The sequence below is a fragment of the Delphinapterus leucas genome, chromosome 14 (assembly GCF_059928025.1).
Source record: "Delphinapterus leucas isolate spDelLeu-1000000601 "Yukka" chromosome 14, BTC_Dleu_Yukka2, whole genome shotgun sequence".
NCBI lineage: Eukaryota > Metazoa > Chordata > Mammalia > Artiodactyla > Monodontidae > Delphinapterus > Delphinapterus leucas.
The window spans coordinates 30,735,083-30,756,563 of NC_143142.1; the positions used below are offsets into that span (position 1 = coordinate 30,735,083).

The 21,481-nt window shown below is 45.6% G+C and overlaps 1 protein-coding gene across 1 annotated transcript in view; it reads right to left on the reverse strand.

The window, feature by feature from the left end:
* Positions 1-21,481, reverse strand: part of PTPRM (protein tyrosine phosphatase receptor type M) — a 750,850-nt gene that overhangs the window by 71,897 nt on the left and 657,472 nt on the right. Inside the window, exons 20-21 of the mRNA XM_089894939.1 lie at positions 13,444-13,520; positions 9,886-9,922 (exon numbers count right to left, since the gene is read on the reverse strand). Coding sequence (XP_089751065.1) covers positions 9,886-9,922; positions 13,444-13,520 — 114 coding nt within the window. The remainder of the gene's footprint in view (positions 1-9,885; positions 9,923-13,443; positions 13,521-21,481) is intronic.

A 21,481-nucleotide genomic window follows, 5' to 3' on the forward strand; every position in this document is an offset into this window, starting at 1 on the left:
TCCCAGATCATTGCTCAGCCCCATTTTCTCCTCCAGTGGTTTCCTGGCCTTCCAAAGCTCCTCTCCAAAGCATCCTTGTGTGATTCTTATATCAGAAATTGGTTTGGAAGAAGCCTCTTGGGAAGGGACTTGTCTGGTCTTTGGAATTAAGCTGTTTTCACTTACGTGTAGTCTGACTCTAAGGATGCATCAGAGAGGCCTCAGGACTCCACGTTGGTGCTCTTTGCTCCTATCAGAGACGGTCAATGTCTGCAAGACTTCAAAAACTGAAGGAAAATATGCTTCCTGCAGTTGATGAGTTAGCTTATTGTCTTTGCAACCCATGTTTGTTTAAAAGTCAACAACAGCGACGATAATTTTTGTAGTCTGGAGGGGCATGCAGGATGCTGGTGAAAATGTAAGTGGTTCCCTTTGGTACATCCTGGAAGAAGCACTAACAGGTGTAGAATGTATTAGCTTTTATGAAAATGACACGAGCATACGCTATACTTGGGTTAAAGCCTGACTACCTATGTGCTTTGAGCGACGTGTTTTTGGAATCAATGGAATAATGATAAGAATTTTAGCTAATACTTACTGAGAGGTTGCTGGCAGAGCTGGAATCTGAGCCTCAGCAGTGTAACTTCAGTGTCTGCACTCTAACCACTCTGCTCTACTGCCTCTTGCAGAGGAAAAAGCCTTGTCCTAGTTACTGACATAAAACATATTTGTATATGGAAGCAATTTTACGGCCAAATAAAATCTTTAGGTTTCAAAGATTTGATTGTGACCATGTTGCCTAAGCAAAGGAATATTTGTGAACAGAACCAGTAACAGGGTGACTCCTGGCAGGACTAGAATGTTCCAAAGCATTTCTGGAAGCCCCATCTACCTAAATGAACCGTTACTTGGGTTTTGTTCCTTTCGGACTGTACTCAGCCCTCCTCTAGAATCACGCCACCCTAGCAGTTACATAAACACTTCCAGCTTGCAGTGGTGCCCCTGTGAATGGGAATGCAAAGGCTGCTATTATTCTTGACATGGAAACTCAAGGATAAAGGCAGATAAGTCATATTTGAGTGGCAGCAAAGATGAGGCCTCCAAAGAGGAACTTGTGTATAGAAGACAACGGCAGGGTGGTGGGCAGCGTGTGGCAAGGGTCCAATCTCAGATCCAGAGATAAGATGCATTCCCACTGGTCCCTGATCCCCGCGACAGGCTTGATGGAGATACCGCGCGAAGAGCTGCGAGAAGGCGGATGAGAAAGCGTTTGCAGCCTCGGGAGGGAGGAACATGACAAATGTTCACATTACAAGAGCCTCTTGCTGGCGGAGTCACAGAGCATCCATCAGGCCTGTCTCCAAAGAGAACCCTCGTGCACTCACCCTGAGTGCTTGTTCACGCTCTAAAGAGGGGCACAGAGAGAAGGCCATCCAGGAGAAAAGAAAGAATGGCAGGCTTCAGAGTGGAGGGGTTGGGTGACCCAAAGGATCTGCCTGCCTTCTGTCAAGGAGAAGCAAAGAGAGAAGGGGAAAACCTCCATATGTTTCAGGGGCCACTGCCAGAGAAATAAAAGCTTGCATTACTAACTTCTTTAATTAAGCTTTTTTTCAGTACACAAGTGGGATCCATTTTTATTTAAGAAAAAGAGAATGAATGTGATACATTAGCAACGTAGAGGTAAGCTGACACCCTAGGCACGGCGGAGTGCAGGCAATCTCAAGTTTTCGACGGCACTGGGAAATCTCCAGAAGCATCCCTTTGAGTGAGAAGGCGAGAAAAAGAACTTGCAGTGGCTAGAAACTTCCTCAAGTTTGCTGCCTTGAGAAACTTGTCCAAAACCGTATCGATGGGCGATAAAGGACCCTGGTCCCGAGACGCAGGAAGAGTGTGGTTCTAGGGCAAAATCAGGCCTCACTTCTCCACCTGCTCAATGGTTTAGGGCTGGGAGAGAGAAACAGCTAAAATACTGCCCAAATCTGATGTTGCTGTAAACTCACAGATTGGTAACAGCTGGTTGCTTATATACATGGCACACTGTGTAATTCCCGAGCCATGCTCTATTCCCAACCCTGTACTTAGCTGGCACTTGGTAGATGCACAGAAATATTGATTCAATTTTCGATGAACTATGCCTGAAAGGAACAGCTTGGCTTTGCAAAGAGGGGTGAAGGCCGGGGTAGGCCAGCCCCAGAGAAAGCACCTGGGGGGTGAGTTACAGCTCTGTCCTTTCAGGACGGAACCTGGAAGAAAGATGTGACCTCCTACGTTTTCCTCACTGTTAACCAAGGCCCCTTAGGAGGCTGGAAACACATGATGCTCCTCCTAAGTTGAACACGGCGTACGCACTATTCAAATATGAATGTTCACCCATACAGTTCGCAAATCCTTTTGCAATCGTGACTCATTTGAACTGACATGATGAGAGTCACTTAAATCTATTTGTGCTTTAAGTTTCAACCGTTTCAATTACAAAACAAGAGAGTTGGACTTAAAGGTTTTTTAAAGTTTCTACCATCTCTAAAAGATGCTATCATTTTTCTACTTCAAATCAGGAACACTTCTAAATTACTCTGAAAGATTTAAAAAGCATTTGTTTCCAGGCAGTTGAGGACCCAGTACCTGTGAGACAGCATTTGTCTTCAAATTATTCTGTATCAACTTAGGTTCTGTTCCTTGAGGGATATGTTTCTGCCATAGCATCTGTGACAACCCTGAAGGATGGTACCTAACATGATCTATTTTTGGCTTCATCTTTTAATATGCAAGCTGACTTTAAACGTTCTCACTTCTAATGAGAGAGTTTATTAAGAGCACAGGGCTGAGCCATGTCCGTGATCCGACCTTTTGGCTAATTGGCCAGTAACTTTTGAAATTAATCTGGTGAAGAAAAACTATTGTTTTAAAGGAAGTTTGTGGATAAGCTGTTTTCTTGAAATTGTTCATTTTCGCTTGGAAACCTGCAGATGGAGAGTAAGATGAAGGTGGGCCCTGCATGGAGACCTTGGCCCTGGGTGTCAGGAATACCTAGACCTCCTCAGAGGTCACTGTTTCTCTAGGTATAAATCACACTTCCTCAAAGCATCCCTATTTAAGTTTGGAAACTAGAGCATACTCCAGTTTACCGGGCAATACTTTTAAATCAACGTCTAATAGGATATGATAAGTGAATCCAATCATAACCTACAACCCACTGACAATGCGGGAACAGCTTAGCCAGGAAGAACAATAGCTGCTAATGGAGAATTTGTACTTGAGGTGTGCGCAGAGCTGGTGCTTGGAGGAAGGAATAAAAACAAAAGTTGTTTACTGAGGGCTTAGCTTTTGATTTAAAAAAATGTTTCCTTTCAATTCTACTGAGAAATAATTTCAAGTGCTCATCTCCACCTGGAGGTCAGAACCCAGGAGACAAAAGCTCTTTACAGAGTGTGTAGAACTTGCACTGACCCTCTGGCAAGTCTCAACTTGCTGAGGGAAGCAGTGTGCGCTTCTAGGTACTGGTAATTACTGCTTCAGACGCCTGGGAAAATTTAACCCATGTTCATCTTTCTGAAAATCCTTATTAACAATGTTCATGCCACACAGGGTATGTGGATGAAATGCAGAAGAAACACAAATGAAAAGTAAACAGAATGGAGTCACTGTAGCAAAGTTCCAACTGTTTTGCAGTAGTGGAGGATAGGAGGTATTTCCACTGTAAACCTTCACACCCCACGTTTTTATTATTTTCATGTAAGAGTTTGCCCCTAGCTCAAAGTCTCTGGAGGAAATTTGCTTTAGGTTTCTCTTTTCCAAATTAGTAACAGCTTATAATTATGGACAAATAAGGCTGACTATCTAAGGTATAGTTGGGGGGCCATATATGCATGAGCAGAGTCAGCGTGGAGCTAAACAAAGTGACTTCGACAAAGTGGACAGTCTCCAAAAACAGTGGCTTGATTTACTGACATGTTGAAAGAAAAAGTGTTCACGAGAACAGGAGGTGACCAGCCCTTGACTTAGAACAGACACAGTCACAGATACTGGAGCTAAAAATCCATCCAGGTCAGTAGACACCATGTCAGGCCAGAGGAGGTGCTGTTTGGCTTGGATGGAGTATTCTACTGCCTGGTTGGTGCTGGGCACGTGGCAGCTCCCCATTCACGCATCTGCTCATCCCTTCACTCTCTCCCGCGCTCCTGCCATCCCATTGGGCATCTGCTTCGTGCCCGCCCTCCACCAGGCCGTGAGTAGACGCTTGTGGATTGGTGGATGAACCCTGTGGCCCTTCTGCGGATGCCAGGCCATGAAGCAGCCTTCTGCTGAAGCATCTTCCTCTCTGGCTGGCCTGAGACACAGACTACCCTTGCCAGGCTGAGGGCAGTTCTGTCCGATGGACAGTAAGTCTCTCTCAGTTCCTGGATCTATGACTTGGAGTCCTGAAATGTGACACTGAGCGTTCAGAGTCTCTGGGCGGGAAAGATGAACATCTTTTTAATTCTAGATTGTTAAAATCCATATAATTTACTCTCCTTGAGTATAGGTGCCCCAACACCCACTTTACCGTTTCTTTTTTTCTGAATTGTGCTAATTTGACAGGGTTGGCCACCCAACTAGAGTTCTGAGCTCGGCCTTGATCTTGCCATGCAGAGTCTCTTTGTTACCATCAGCATTAACTCCTTGGATCAGCTAAGCCCTGGACCAGGGTGTCTTCCAGATGCCCAGATGCCCAGCTGGGAACAAGGCGACTCCAAACGCTCAGTGTCATATTTCAGGACATTTAAGACAATTTTAATTAAGAAGTATTTTCAGGTATGAACGTATCATAGAAAATTTGCTTTTTGAGATGCATCACAACTTAGGAGGAAGAGGTTGGATCCTAGACTCATTTTGTAAAAGATTCACCACGTGATTTTGGGGGGTGAGCTTCATGAGGCCCACTTTCCTGCCCCACCAGACACTAGAGAGATGCTTGCAGAGCCCTGATGCAAGGCACAGGCACTCAGCTACGTGTTAGTTCTACCCATGGGCCTCAAATCTATTTATGAAATGAGACGAGTAATATGTTAAATGGTCAGAGGACAGAAAATACATTAAATTAGTTACAGCACAAAGCCTAGTACATAAAAGGCACTTAATATTTACTGAATGATGGACAAAGAAAAATGCCAAGTTTCAGAAAGGAAAGTACTATATAAACCCAAGTATGAATACAGAAAGAAAATGTATCTATCATTTTTTTCTTAAATGAGAAGGAATCACACTTAAAAATCAACAGTTTTGACACTAGAACATATTTAATATTAGAAAACATACTTTAGTTGTACGAAACCTGGATTGTTGAGTAAAATAAAAACTACAACTGCCCCCTGCCATTCCTGCTGTCTGAGTCATTCATTTCTATCCCAGATTTTCTTGTGGTTACTCCCTGTTATCTTTGTTTGCAGGTTTTTCTCTCCAGGATAATTCCACACTAATTAATCTTCTTAAAGCGCTGTTTTCACCACCAAAAGGCGTAGAAACATCCTTCCTTTTTCCCTCCCTGCCTTTCATTAAATAACGCTCCTTATTCAAAGCCTTTTAATGTGTCCTCACTTTACCTGTCAGTTCTTTGTTCTTAACCCCTCTAATTCAGGGGTCTTAATCTAGGGGGTATAGATCTTTCAGGCTGGATTTTAGTAAGCTGGAGAATGCCTGAACTTCTGTGTAAAATTGTGTGTCTGTGTGAATTTGTCCTGAGAGACGATCCATTTCAAGAAGCAACCCAGAAGACCTAAGATGCCGTGGATGAAGACCCTTCCCCCTCAGGCGGTCTCCCTCCTGCCCACTGCCAGGGGCTGTGCTCCTCCTGGACCTTGGGTGTCCTACCACTCGGCCCATCCTCTGGATGAAGACCTGCCTCCCCCTCTACCCTCCGTCCGGCTCCTCTGAAACCCGGCCAAGCACGGGTGCCCTACCCCATGACTGCGATGTGCTCCCCCGGATTTCCTATCCTCTAGGTAGGATCTCCCCATGCTTCTGTGCATCTCCAGCCCACAGATGAGCTTGGAAGTGAGGCAGAGGGATGGGGTGCTGGACAGCCATGTCCATCCCAGACTTACAGCCATTTCTTCCACAACTGCCTCACACTGTCTTTCCTGAGTTCTCTGAAGCAGGACCCTTGATGTCAGTTTGAAAAATAAACGTAAACAACAATGAAGAGAACGCTTCTTGTTCTCGCACCACGTGGCTGGCAGGCATTCTCCCGAATCGTCTTGGAGGATTACGATCCGTTCTGGGTGACCCTACCCGCCTGTGTACTGCCTCTCTCCATGAACCAGCTTTTGAAATCCCAGCTCTGCCCCGGCTCTTTGTGTGGACAAAGCAGCCACGGACGTGAGTTCCTCTCCTCTGACCCCTGGCACGCCAAGTGGTTAAGTGCTGAGTGTTATACTTGTATTAATGGCTGGCCAGGCAGATGTGGTGAAGTGCATACCGGATCATCAATGTATTAGCTGCCAGATGGAAAACAATGAAAGGGTGGGCAGACGGGAAGAACACACTCAAAAAGCCACCGATCTGGCTTGAACGCGGTCCCTTCAATTTGCAGAAACATTACCATTCTCATCAAAGGTCAAAGTCAGTTACTGGTGGAAAAAAATCAATAAAGTTGAGGGAGGGGGAGAGGCTGAAGGGATAAATTCATGACACGCCCTCTGCATTGAAGGGACTTGCTAGAAATCTATGTATTTCCAACTCTTGGGGATAAAACCAGTTGTCAGGAAAATGGACGATTAATGTAGTTTCAGGGGTTCCTGCTGTGAAGTGATTTTAAAGACTCATCTCAGTGCAAAATAGAGACCAAAAAAAAAGAGCAAAGGAGGGATTCAAAAACCGCACCTGCCTGTTAGACTTCATCACCCTTTTTGCTGGACTTTGAGAATCAGCTTGTTTGTGGTTTTTGTCTTTTTAATGAAAGCTACCCACGAGCATGTTCTATTTGCCTTGCCCAGGTCAATTACTGCAGACGAGCAGAAATCTTTATTACCGGCAACCCGAGGCCACCGGTTACACTGCGCTTGCGGCACACACTAGAAAAGACATTCTGACTTATCAATCTGCACGTCACGGTCTGAAGGTATGACTCATAACGTGATGGGTACTGTCTGGACTGAATATTAGATTAAAAATCTGCTCACTCCTTCCTCCTCCTGCTGCACCAATAATAGCGATGGAAGGACGGCCTGGTCGTGGAGTCCAATCTGTAGCCCACCCAGCACCGAGGAAAGGGCCATGCTCTGTGCACAGCGGGGTACCCTTCTCTGCTAAAGGCACCGTGGTGGTCTCCTGCAAACATTACATTTGCTACTTCTCAGCTGCCTACAAGTATATTTGCTCACGAATACTTGAGAGGTTGAAGGCGGCCATGGACGACTGCTAAGCAGTTAGGTATCGTGACCTCTCTCGGGGACAGAGGGGCAGAGAGAATGAACGAAGGGAGGGGACCCATGTAGGGCTTTGCGGGTTTCAATCTCTACTTCTGCTGGCTGTTGAGTCACGTGAATCTACGGTGAAAACTGAAAATTTGAATCAGATTTAATTTTTTGCTTACACTTTCTATGAAAACGTGGGCTGCTAATCAAGAACTCTGGAGCGTTTTGTATATTTTGCAATAAAATTTTCATGTAAATTTGTAAAAACTGCAAATTTCAAAAATCATCAGGTGTATTAAGTCAGAGCTGTTATGACCCTGACTTGGGGGCATTCTGAAAGCCTTGCGGATCCATGTGAAGCACTAGTGATGGTTCCTCCACAGGCATTGGTTAGTTCGGTTTGGAAGCTCCCAGGGTTGGACTCAGAGGTCCGGAAACACGTCCTCGTTCTGTCTAGATGTGAGACAAGCTGGGCACTTGCTCTCTGAAGCCCTTAGCACCTCCTAACAAGGGCCTGCCTTGTGCCAGGCTCACACCGGGCACTGTCTGTGCAGTGTTTCTTCTGACTGCAAGGCGACCTTGGAAGGAGACTTTACTGACGTCATTCCAGGGAAGGAAACACACTGGACCTGGGTGTAGAATCTATAAGTGGTGACATAAGACTGGACTCTACGAGTGGTGCCACCAGGCTTTTGCTGTGGCCGTGGGGATTGAGGGTAAGGCTCCATTTTGGCTACACCCAGAGTTTGTCCACCCCAGAGCTCTGGTGCTCAACACCACCAGTGGGGAAAAGCCAAATGTAGCTCTTTAAGTCAACATTAAAACTTCAAATTCAGTTCCTCATTCACAGGGCATACATTTTTTTTTTTTTTTTTTGCGGTACGCGGGCCTCTCACTGTTGTGGCCTCTCCCGTTGCGGAGCACAGGCTCCGGACGCGCAGGCTCAGCGGCCATGGCTCACGGGCCCAGCCGCTCCGCGGCACGTGGGATCCTCCCAGACCGGGTCACGAACCCGTGTCCCCTGCATCGGCAGGCGGACTCTCAACCACTGCGCCACCAGGGAAGTCCCGCAGTGCATACATTTTGAGTAACAGTGGCCACGAATGACTAGCGGCTACCATACTGGATGGCACAGACAGAGAAGATCTCCACCAATGCAGGAAGTTCTACCGGCTGCTGCTGCTCTAAGTGTTGGGATTCTGGTCTCTGGCTACGACCGCCTCTTCTACCTCGTGAGTCATTCACTGAACTTGGCCTCAATCCTTTAGCGCCTTCCTTCTCCTCGTGGCGCACTGGACACCTCTGACCTACCCGCCTCCAAGCTGAGACTTTTCCATCCATGATTTCTTGTCATCCTTGATTCCCTTGCTCCTTTGACTTGCTCTTGGGCAACCCCCGGCCAACCCCTAAATGTTGGCAGGTTGCATCCTTCGGATTTCCCTGTTCCTGTTTCTGGGATATGATGCATTACCAGAAACGATGATAAAATAATAAAAGGGAGAGAACGTATTCTCTCTTCATCCCTAACTCTTCAACCCTAGCAGGTCCTCTCTGCTTCCCAGCACTTCTTTGGTTCACCTTGTATTGACTCACCAACTCATCCCTGACAATGCCTCTTCCTGAAATCCTCAGATCTCCCACGATCCTCACCCTCTACAGATGACCCGCCCCATCGCTGGTGGGGTACAAAAACCACGGTATATATATATATATATATATATATATATATATATATATATATATACAATTGAATCACTTTGTGATTCAATAGCAGAAATTAACACAACATTGTAAGCAACTATAGTTGAATAAAATAAATTTTAAAAAGAACAAAACCACGCCATGAACTTCCCCAACACGTTCCTCTGACTTTCCTTCTGTTTCCTTTAGCCAAAGTGAGCCACCAACTGCTTTCTACCCAGGAGCACTGACTCGCTGCTTTCAGATCTTTGCTCGTGATGTCTCTCTCAATTAGATGTTTTCTCCCCGCAAGCTCACCTCTGCCACAAAGCTGTTTTTGAATCATCCCACCTCTTTCTTGTCCGAGTTTCCCTAACCTGTTATCTGTACCTTGCGCACAAGGTTTTAAGTGATACTGCATGTGCAAATGTCCTCTCCACTGACCCACACCAATGTGAGACGGGTGCTTGCTGGATTCGGCTTGCATTCCCAGCAGTGACCAGCTCAGGTCTTTATCCAGTACCTATTTATTCAAGGAATATATATATATATCAATTTTTGCAAATGTCAGATTAATTGCTAAGGCAGACAGAGTTAATTCAATAATTAACTGATGACCACATCTCTTCTAATGATCTCAACATGAAGTTCTAACCGAATGATTACATCACCAGGACCTCTGATGGGAAACCAGGGTGCATGTGCTGATGGCTAACACTGCAATCATCGGGGCTACAGCACTGTGCAACAGAGCTCCTAGGGAGGGTGGGCTGGGTGTGAAATGACAGAGCGGGCAAACAACCAGAGAAAGACATCAAAGCTGGAATCAACTTACCTTGTGTAGCAATATAATGATTGGGTCGATGATAACCCTAAAAATAAATGAGAAAGAATATTTGACAAACTGAAAAATCAATAAGCAGCACAGAAATCACATGCTAAGTTTGCCAAAATGATGCACCTACAAATACCAATAGCTGCATCGTTTGAAAGTTACATGACCAGACCTGGGACCACTGAGCACCTCTTAATAAGCCAAGGTGCATCAAATATAACAGTCCTGATGCCTGCACGGCGGGGATTGGGTGAGTAACTTAATCACACACAGGCTACGAGATGATGGATGAGCAGAAAACACTAACAACTTATGGATTTTCTGAAATAACATGACCACAACTCTGATTAAAGTGTAAGCCGGCTAGGAATGTGCAACAGGATTTCATCTGTGTTTGGGATGTTATTGGCAATGTGACAAAGCTTTAACGCATATTCTGTTACATCAATATAGGCGGTTATATCAATAGTAATACCAAACACCATTTTTAAACACTGCTAATACCAAGACATGATGCTGTAGCAAGGACCAGGAATTTAAAGAGGTAGAAGTTCTGCAAGACCCCTTCCTTTTATCATGACCCTACTAGAAGGGGGAAAGATGAAAACTGGGACCAAAGCAAGAAGGAAACAAGGGACATCACGAGATCGATATCTGGGAAAGATAAAGCCAATTTAGAGAAAATGACACACAGGTAACATATAATATCACCACGGACCTTAATACTTCCCCTTTCTGTCCCCTGAGATGACCCAAAATACTATGCCCAAAGCCAGCTGAAAAAGAGAATAAAGATACTTGGAGAGGAAATACCAATTTCTCAGACCACTTAGATGCATATCTGTTAGATCTTTTTGCTCTTAAAAGCAAGTCTACAAGAGTGGACAACCAAAGCAAACACATTCTTTCGTACAGCTGGCCTGCTGCAGGTGTCTGACATAGAGTCATGACAGATATTAAGGAGGGTTATTCAGATGGTCAGTCATTTCCTGCCAGCTGGTAAGCTCCACGCAGCAAGACCTGGTTGGACTCATCACCGTATGTGTCAGTCTGCAAGGTGCTGGGAGATGGGGGCTGGCACGGTCCATGGAGGCCTCTGATGCCGAGCACAATGGCAGTTCCCAGGCCTCCCCTACTTGAGCTGCCAGCAGCATGAACACAACTGAACCCCCGAAATGCCTTCTTCGTTGGCCTCCGGATGTGACGCTCTGGCTTTCTCCCTGCCTGGCCGCAGTTCCCGCTCTTCATTCCTTCATCCCCTCCTGCTTTCCCTGGTGGCGATGCTGGGACGCCCTGTGTCTGCACTCTCCTCTGTCTACCCCACTCCCCTGACGAGCTCCTCCAGCCTCATGGCCATCGGCACCCGGTGTCCTGGGAGCCCTGCATCCTCACCTCCTGCCGCGCCTCTGCCCTGAAACCCTGGGGCGAACCAGTGCCGACTCACCTCCCCTCAGACGTCTGACGCACATTTAAAGTTGAACGCATATAAACCCAGCTCCTCATTTCCTCCCCACTCCGAGTCTGCTCCACCACAGTCCTGTGCAGATAACAGTGACCCCACCTCCTGAAGGCATGAGGGCCCCTCCTTCCCCAGCCTCCACCTCAGCCCAGACCCAGGATCCTCCCGCCTCCCTCCCTCTGGCCGCCTGCCCCGGGCCAGGCCACCCTCAGCCACCTAGCGGGCCTCCTCACTTTGACCCCCACCCCGCCGACCTACAGTTCGTCCTCCTCCCGGCTTCCAGATCCCTCACTCCTCCACAGCTGCCGGGCATGCTCCACAGCCAGGCCTTTTCCTGGGCTGCCTCTCGGCCTGGAGGCTCAGCCCCCAGATATCCCCCCGGCCCAGACCCCCACTTTCTCGGTGGAGTTGACACTCCACCGCCACTGTGTTTCTCCTACCGTCTACGACACCAGAGAGACTTAACCGACTTGTTTCATTTGTGGTCTCTTCCTCCTGGTTAGATCATCAGGTCCATTATGTCAGAGCTTTCTTTTTGGTTTTGGTTTGAATTGTGCACAGTTACAACACCAGTGCCTCAAACAGTTACTGACCTGTAATAGGTGCTCAATAAAATCTCATTGACTAAGTGAAAAGGGGCCCTGAATTCTGACTCTTTTCTCTGTTAAAACGAGAACAAATGAATCTGGTATTTTCATTACTTTTAGGTCCTCCCTCCTCTGTGTCTCTACCCAGCCATTCTTTAGAGCTTAGTTCAAATGGCCTCCAGGACGAAGCCTGATCTGGTCAGAGCCACTCCTCAGAGGGTGGTTCAGCAGACGCTGAGGACTTAACAGCATCTGAGGCCTGTGTCAGGGGCAGGGGTACAGCAGGACCCGGACGCTGTCCCTCTGCTCAAGGACCCAGAGGGCTGTGGGAGCTGGGACTGCGGTGTGAACAGGGTTCTCCTGGACTCTCCCCAGGGAACAAGTGTCAGAGTGAAGACGTTTCTTACTTCAGCTCCTAAGTTGTGAGGCCTCAGGGAGAAGGTACAAGGTCTTGGGTACCTCTGAGTACTCCTGTGAGGCACTCCCTAAATAGTTCCCACATAAAGTAATAAGTGTAATGTGCGTTTGGAGGAAACTTTGCTTTAATAAAAACTTCTACCTTGCATTGGATATGTTTTTGGTCATTATCAAATGTAGGGTCTAGGGGTCTTTGTTTGAAGACTGAGATACGAGTTAGTCTTCAAATAATCCTCCGTCAGGCCTCAAATCTATAACCCCCAAATGCCAAACCCTCCCAAGAAGCACTACACATAACATTCTTGTAGTCATTTTTAGATAACTCTTAGAGATTGTAATGCTAGTATTTTTAGTAATACTCAACCAAGACAAGAAAGGAATCCAGATATCTGAATAAAACTTGTGCAAGGAAGTACTGATGGGTTAAGAAACAGTATGAAGTCCAAGCACAGAGGATGCCTTGGGAACTGAGATCTGTTTAATGTAAACTTGGGCCTTGGAGGTAACAGCAACTTTCCCTCGATTTTCAGTCTACACTTTTGATTTCATTCATTCTTTCAAGTGAAAACATGCTGTCTCCCAGAGAATTTATTCTAATGGAAGACATTAAGTTAACATGATGCAGAATGAACAAAGGAGCAGGCTTCAATAATTAAGCAGCCTACATATTTAATGACACGTCTTGCATGCATCAGAGGTCCCGGCTAACAGCTGCAGATGACTTTGAAGGCAACTTGAAAGTGCTGTGATGACAAGAGATGGTAAATCACCAAATTAGGAATTAGAGAGTTTTGTCCTATTAATATGCAAGCAGACTTTTTTAAGTGTCAAATAATCCAAGCTGTTGACAAAAAAATGGAAATACCATTTTCTTAAGTCCACAGAAGCGTGGGATGGCAAAGGAGGCAGGGAACGTCACGGGGAGCTCACCAGCCCGAGGCTGACATGTCTCCACCATCAAGTTCTGCGTGTATGGGACAGGGCATGTGTTTGCTCCCAGGGTTGGACCAGCCTGTGTCCACGCATCTCAGAGCAGACACACGGGGTGCTATGTGTCAGAACACACGGGTTTACTGACAGTTTCAAGATACATACATCGATATAATTTCCATTGATATAGTCTGAGCTGTTGTCGCCTTCTATGGTCTGCAGCCTCACCCGGGAATGGTCATCTGCAAAGGGAAAACACCAGCAATTAACAAGAGCTGTCTGTCAGGCTGCTCAGGGCCCCGCCACGTTAAGCACATTACAGAGAGGTATTCCACATCCACGCTGCTTTAAAGATAAGCGAAGAATTAAATACTACACGCCTACATTCTTGCTCTTAAGACAGGGAAGGGTTTTTTATAATCCTTTGCGTTTTACAGGAAATCTCACTAACTTCTTCTTTGGTCATTTACAGATGTGAAGCATTGGCAGAGGTTTGAAACTTTTACCTAGAGTCCTGTGAATCACAGTGGAATGATTTCTTGATTTCTTGGACTGGAGGTTCAACAACTTCACTAAATCACATGTGAGCCCTGAGACTCTGAAGGTTGCCTGCGACATCCACCTTGACAAATGATGGTTATAAACCACGGCCCAGCCTCCCAGGAGATGTGGACATGGTTCTAACCTCAGTCATTGACCCAGAGTTCTCTCCCCCTGCCCCGAGGGCATCGGCCGGTGGAGCAAGTCTGTCCCCATCAGCCACGTGACCCCAGGCCACTCAGCTACACCACCAAGCCTCGGCCACTCACCTGAAGGAGGGATGACAGCGCCTGCCTCACATTGGGCTGTTTAAATAATTAAACAAAAACACAGACTGCTGACACACACCAAGTACTGTATAGGGGTCATGATGGTGGTCCAACTAGCCACAGTAAACATTTTTTCTGAATGGAAAATTTTCTCCATAAATGCTACTGAGACATCTCAATAATTTCCTTGAAATCTAAATTATAAAAAGGAAAGTGCTAAAACCTCTATAAGGGCATGGATTTTCCTGTTTTGCTCACTGTCCTACCCCTGACCCCTATATCAGAGTCTGGAACATCGCAGAATTTCCCCCAAATATCTTTTAAATGAGTCAAAAGTGAACTTTTTGGTTTTTTTAAAAAAATACGTCCTTTAAAAATTGTTTTCCTAAATGAATGTTCTTTGAAGCAGAGGAGCCCTTTCTTCCAATGAAAGCTTACACCCAAACCCAATATTTGGCAGATAAAGGCCAGCTGCTCTGAGGGGGAAGGAGTGTGGTCTCTGAGAGGTGGTCTGGGGAGAGCACTTTGCAAACCACTCTTCCCCTGACCGGCAGTGGGAGCTCCTGCCTCTAAACTGCCGACATTTCATTTGGGTTAGTGGGTGAGAAATGACACCCCCAGACTGAGGCAAGAGACAGGGAGCCTGCAGGTGACAGACCGTCTGACCCAAGGTCACTGGACGAACTGTCGATTTGAACCCGTTCCTTGGCTTGACGTGCTGAGTGAGAGCCAGCGTTTCAGCTGATCCCTCTGGTTCAGCCCTCCTTGGAGGAATGTTCTGTGTCCAACAGTGGGGCTAGAGGGAGATCCGTGTCGAGCTTCTAACTCTCCTTCATTGATGGGGCTTCTCACTCCAGTTCCAGACAGACGGTCATATCGTTTCCTGTCTGTGCCTTACGATTAGCCTGGGCTCAGTACATTTACCCGGAGAGTGGGGATAAAGTGGGTGGGACACGGGCGAAGCCTGGAGGGAGCCGTGTCTCCCTGCTCTGCTCAGGGAGAACATGTGCGGGCAGTGGTCCCGCGTGTGGGCTCTGGGGTCAGGGGTGCCGGTTGGAACCCCTCACTTGTGATTTCGGGCGAGCTGCTTCGTCTCTCTGGGCTTTCCTTTCCTGAGCTGCAAAACGGGGATTCACAGTGCCTCCCCATGGGGTTACGGTGAGCGTGAACATAACACACAGGAAGAGATGAGCAGAGAGCCCGGTGTACAGCGAGTCATGGATAATGCCAGCTGTTGTTATCACCACGTGCTGGGTGACACACACTCGTGCTTTGCTTCTCACCATCTTTACACTGGCTGCCCAAACCGACAAGAGCAACCCGGGACCCACGGGCAGGCAGGAATTTTCCCCGTGGTGACCTGCTCCAAGAACTAGTTTCCTAGAATCCATTTTGCCTAACACCAGAGGCCCCTGTCCAGAGATTGCCCGTGTCATGGGGGGTGGGTTCTTGGGGCGCTGGGATGTGTGGATTGTCACTGCTTTCGCACGTGCTGGCAGAGCCAGTGCACACACGGCTACTGCAGAGGGAGCTCGAAGTGGCTCTGCGGGTAAAGCCATTTGAGCTTCCCGAATGAAAGATGCTACAACAGAATCGAACCCCGGCTCTTCTGCACACACTGGGCTTCCAGTCGGCTCCTCTGAAGGAGGTTAGGTTCACTCCCTGTTCTCCCTGACTTTCCCTGGGCTGTGCTTTAAAAGGCAGGCACCACATTCGAGCCTCCTAATCTTTAGACGCAAGGCTATCTCAGGATCTGTTGTGCTCCTTGTCAGAATCCCTCCTCTTTCATGCTTTACATCCCTGAGAACCTCAGGATGAATGCCACCAGGTCCCCGTGATCTACCACCACTGGGCCTCTCAAGTGGTTCTGGAATGTTCTCATTAGGGACTTTGATCTCAGACAAGGCTGCACTCTCATCTCCCATCAACAGAGCCTTTGAAATAAAGAATTTCCCCAACATCTACTATTCAATCAGCTAACCCCCCACAGAGCTGTTTTTTCTTTTTAACTTCACTGCTATTTCTCCATTTCTTTTTTAAGAGCAACAAATGTCAAAGATTTTTATTTAGTTAATGAAGGAAGCAGGAAGATGTTACAACTGGTTCAAGGAGAATTTACCAGCAGATCTATAACCAGATCTAGTTATCTAGATAGATAAATAGATATAGGTAGATGAATCTATGCAGGTATATAGATATAGATAGATAAGTAGATAATCTAAATCAGGATATGCCATGGAATGAATTTACGAAGAAATGGAAAACTGGCTCTTACTGGAACTACTGACCCCCTAAGGACACAACTCATTTACATATTATTTCTCCAAATTTAATTGCTCCACTTCTCGCATGACACAGAAACCTGTAAGACACATATGAAGCCTATTTCCTATGTAGACTGGATTGTTTTTATTTCTCTTTATTTGTATGCTCTTTCTGTATTTTAAAGCTGATTCTACAAGACTATGTATGACCCCTTGTGGTCAGAGACCACGTAGTGTCCACTCCGAACATCCCCACAAGGGTCCTTCATGAGGGTCACAGTGCCCACCCGCAGGGCTCCTCTCACAGCCCAGCAGCGATTCTGCCCAACACATGGCTATGGGCACCAAGGATGACCTCTTCCCTAGGCTAATGAATATGGCAGAAGAAGGGCAAGTTGTGTTCAGGCGAGGCTCACCGGGGCTTCCCTGGGTGCTGGCCATGGTCCTGTTGTGGACTTGGTTAGTGCTTTTACGAGTGTTTGCTTTACAACAATGTATTAACCCATATATGGATGTATTATACCCTTTTCTGTACCTATATTTCACACTTTAAAAATATAAGAGTCCACCTTGAGGATAATACGCTCAGCGAAATAAGCCAGACACAAAAGGGCAAATACTGTATGATCCCACTTATATGAAGCATCTGGAGTGGTCAAATCCGTGGAAGCAGCAAGTGGGGTAGTGGTTGGCAAGCGCTGGGATGGTGGGGAAGAGTGAGCTCTTGTTTCACGGGTGCAGAAGAAACCTAATGTCACTGAACGGTACACTTAAGAATGGTTAAGATGCTAAGTTCTATGTTGTGTGTGTGTTACCAAAGTTAAAAAAAACGAAGAGCCCACTTTCTCCACGCCTCCTTGTAGGACACCTCCTCACATTCCACTCGAGCCCCGGGCTCCTAGGAAGCAGTACTTTCAAGGTGGGAAGGGCACCTCGAGGACCTGCTGTCTCATAGCCCGTGGGGTCCCTTGTGCTGGTCTCCTCCTGAGAGGGGCTCGTTCCCTTCCACGATGAAGGAGAGGCAGTGACTGTATGGCCTGCTCCTTGAGGACAACTGCCATACTTTATAAAGTGTGCTGAGTAGGTATGTTTGGGAATTACTGAGATGAGGCCTACGAGGTGTTCTTTCTTTCTGTGACGACGTAAGTGTGGGCACTGATGAGTTAGCGTCAGTTGAGACAGGCAGGCAGATATTTCAGCAGGGAGAGTGGGCTCCCCCTCGGGTAGGAAGGAGAACACGGGGGCAGGAGCTGAGCCCACAGAGAGAAGAGTATGGAGTTTCCTTAAAGATCTAAAAATTAGAGCTACAGAGGATATGGCAATTCCACTTGTGGGCGTATATCTTGGGAAAACCATCCATCGACAAGACACATGCACCCCAACGTTTAGTGCTGCCCTGTTTCCAAGGGCCTAGACTTGGAAGCAACCTAAATGTCCTTGGGAGGAAAATGGATAAAGAAGATGTGGTACATATGTACAGTGGAATATTACTCAGCCATGAAATGAGGGGGGCTGGTCCTCGCACAACTGCCCTTCTTGGGTGGGATGTTAGCACTTATCAGGTTAATCCTCTGCCTCCCAGCGGGCTGTTGGGAAAACCATCCGTCCTAAACAGCAGTGAAATTAATAGGAAAGTATCACCCGCCTCCACGCTGAGCCAGTGAAAGTAAAAGCAAAAGAAGTAAGAGAATCCGCCCCTCCAGCCACAACAGTCTACTCCAAGCTGCTGCTCGGGTACCTGAGAATGACTTGGCAACAGAAACTGGATTCTCAGACATCCTCTTTCACATCAAGCCCTTATCTCAGGTGACTATAAAAGCAATAAATATAGATTGTTGGAGGCAAATAAAGCAGTACATGGAGGCTCACTGCTGTATTTTCTTGAAATCTGATTCACCTTGAATCTGATGCCAATTAAGAAGACTAATATGTACCAACCATTCTTTTAGAAAAGCTCAGTGCCTTCTGTTGGGGCTGAATAGTATCAAATGACTATAGGGAGATGCCCAGAGGATGTTTCTGGCCTGAAGCACATATGGGGTCACTCAGGCAAAGGATCCACAGAAACGCCAGCTGCCCACTGGCTTAATCCCGTCCTCCCAGTTGGCTTTGGAGGCCGACCAGCTGGAAGTCGGCCAGAGTCCAGCAACTGGGTCAAAAGGAGGAAGGAGCTTGGAGAACTAGATTGCTCAGGTATGAAGGCTGGGAAATCCAGTGGGATTTGTGGTTAACAATAGGTCAGTTACTGACCACGAAAACCAAGCGGTCAAGACTGCAAGGACTTGGTGTTTCTTGGAGACACAGCTGGGTAAGGCTGACAGGACCTGACTCTGGAGTTATAAACTGTCGTCCCTGTTTCTCTCCTAGGATGTGTGTGTTTTCTTGGTTATTCCAAAGCCATTTCATGTTCACATTGGGTAGTACATGAAAATAACAGGGCTTTGGTACTCAGAGACCCTGATTCAGATGCTGGCTCTACTCATCCCACCAATTGTGAGCTTAGACAAAATCTGAATCTGCTGAGCTTCATCTGTAAACGGGGGTGATGGTGGTTCCCTCATAGGAACGTTGAGGAGACCAAGTGAGATAATACATGTCAACATAGGACAGTTCTCTCTCAAGAACATAGAACAGTTCGATCTTAAGAAAATGTGGGAGATACACACACACACACACACACACACACAGACACACACAATGGACTATTACTCAGCCATAAAAAAAGAATGAAATAATGCCATTTGCAGCAACATGGATGGACCTTGAGATTATCATACTAAATGAAGTAAGCCGGACAGAGAAAGACAAATATGTGATATTGCTTGTATGTGGAATCTAAAAAAATGATACAAATGAACTTATTTACAAAAAGGAATAGACTCACAGAGGTAAAAACAAACTTATGGTTACCAAAGGGGAAAGGGGAGGAGGAGGGATAAATTAGGAGTTGGGGATTAACAGATATACACTACTATATATAAAACAGACAACAAGGACCTACTGTATAGCACAGGGAACTAAGTTCAATATCTTGTAATAACCTATTTATATATATTCAGTTTTATATATACATAAAATTGAATCACTTTGCCATACACCTGAAACACTGAAAATCAACTAAAACAAAGGAATAAAATACAATAAAAAAGGAAATTACTCTCTTCTATGAATAAAAGCAACACCCTTGCTGGAGTTCGGCAATTCACAGCACAACGAGCCCAGTAGGCTTGTTTGGGGACCAGCAGAGCAGAGTGGAACTGAAAACTCCACGCACCCACTTTTTGGGGAAGATGAGTTTAGCTAGTTTTAAAGATGAAACAGGAAAAGGTCTGGAAATAGGCCGAATACTTCTCAACAACTCCTTCATCTGATTCCCCTGGCATCCACTCAGCAGCTTTTGTTTTCCATCCCTGATTCTGTACAGTGTTGTACAGAGGTTAAGATCACAGGCTTTGGAGTAAAAATCCCTGGGTTTGATCCTAATTCTGTCACTTTCCAGTTGTGTGACCTTGGACAAGTTATTTAACCTCCGTGCCTCAGTTTCTACCACTGTAAAATGGAAATAAAAGAGTGCCTACCTTGCAGCATTTTTGTGAGGACTGAGTTAATACAAGTCACGCATTAGTGTCTGGTACATAGTTAGAACTAAGTAAAGGTGAGCTGGCACCTGTATCATGACTGCTGTGACTTCATGACCTGACAATTTTTCTCACCTGAACCGTTTCATCTTTGCCTACAGACTGCCCCCTTTCCAGTGAATCCATGCTGAGAGCTACTTTCCTAAAACACAATTTATTTTCTCCCCACCCAGTTTAAATCATTCAATGATTTCAGCAGGGAACTGATCAACAGTGATCTTATAAAACAATGGAATCTGAAACGATCATCACAAAGGGTTACTAGACCTTTAATTTCTTTACTTGGAAAGATCTCTGTGACATAGTGTAAGTGAAGGAGAGCGGGTTACAAAGCAGCAAGTCTCCTAAGAGTCTGTTTATATGAAATAATCAAACGCATTTGGATATGTGTCTAGGAAGGCATAGTGGGCAACTGAAGGGATGGGGCTTCTGCTGGGTGGCAAAATCTGGAGGGATATTGACTTTTCCATTTATGAGTTTATGTACCACTTTAATTGTCTACATAGTTTATACTGTCTTAGGAATCAGAAAGAAAACAATAAATCTATTTTTATTTTACAAAATAAAGCCAACAACTTCAAGGCATAAAGAAAAGAGATTTGAAGGAAATAGAAAGAAAATGTTAGCAGGGTTTGAATTTGTTTGGTGTGGTCCTGGACAATTTCCCCCCTCTTTTCTTCACTGCACACATTTTCTTTAATGTGTATGGACTGTTTTTATAATTGGAGAAAGAAACCTATTTGGCCATGGATGAATGGAATATGATCAAACCTCAATGAACGTTTATATAATAATCACCACTCAGCGCTACCCCACCCAGGGGGGGATAAACTCTGTCATTTTGAGAAACTCAATCTGCATTAAAGGTACGTTGCTATTCCTCCAATTTCTTTCCAAAAAGCCCTTACTACGTGAAATAGGGCAAAAGTCATATTTTTGGTTAAGAAACAGGCCCATAAAGACCTGGTCATAACAAACCATTGCTTAATGCTGCAAAGTTATAATCGGCTGGGACTTTTCCAAACATATGTCTGCATGTGTGTATTTATGCATGTGTGCATGTGTTTATGGTGTGTGTATATACATATGCACGTATGTATACATATATGCATGCGCATGCATGTATTTATAGTATTTATATAAGTATGTGTTTACATGTGTGTATATATGTATGTACATACGTATGTGTATAAATATGTCTCTGTGTGTGTATTTATGGTGTGTATATATGTATGTATATACATATATATGTGTACATGTATGTATGTTTGTATATATGTATTTGCGTGTGTGTATATATGCATGTGTGTGTGTGTGTGTATGACTGTCTTCACACATTAGAGGTGGGGTAATTAGAGATTTAAAGCAGCTCCCTCAGTCCCTGAAACATGTTATTTATGCCCTTTTTATCAAATAACGTTATGTTTAAAATACATCTACATAGCTTCAAATATTTTAACATCATTTTCACATTAAACACGATGGATCTGGG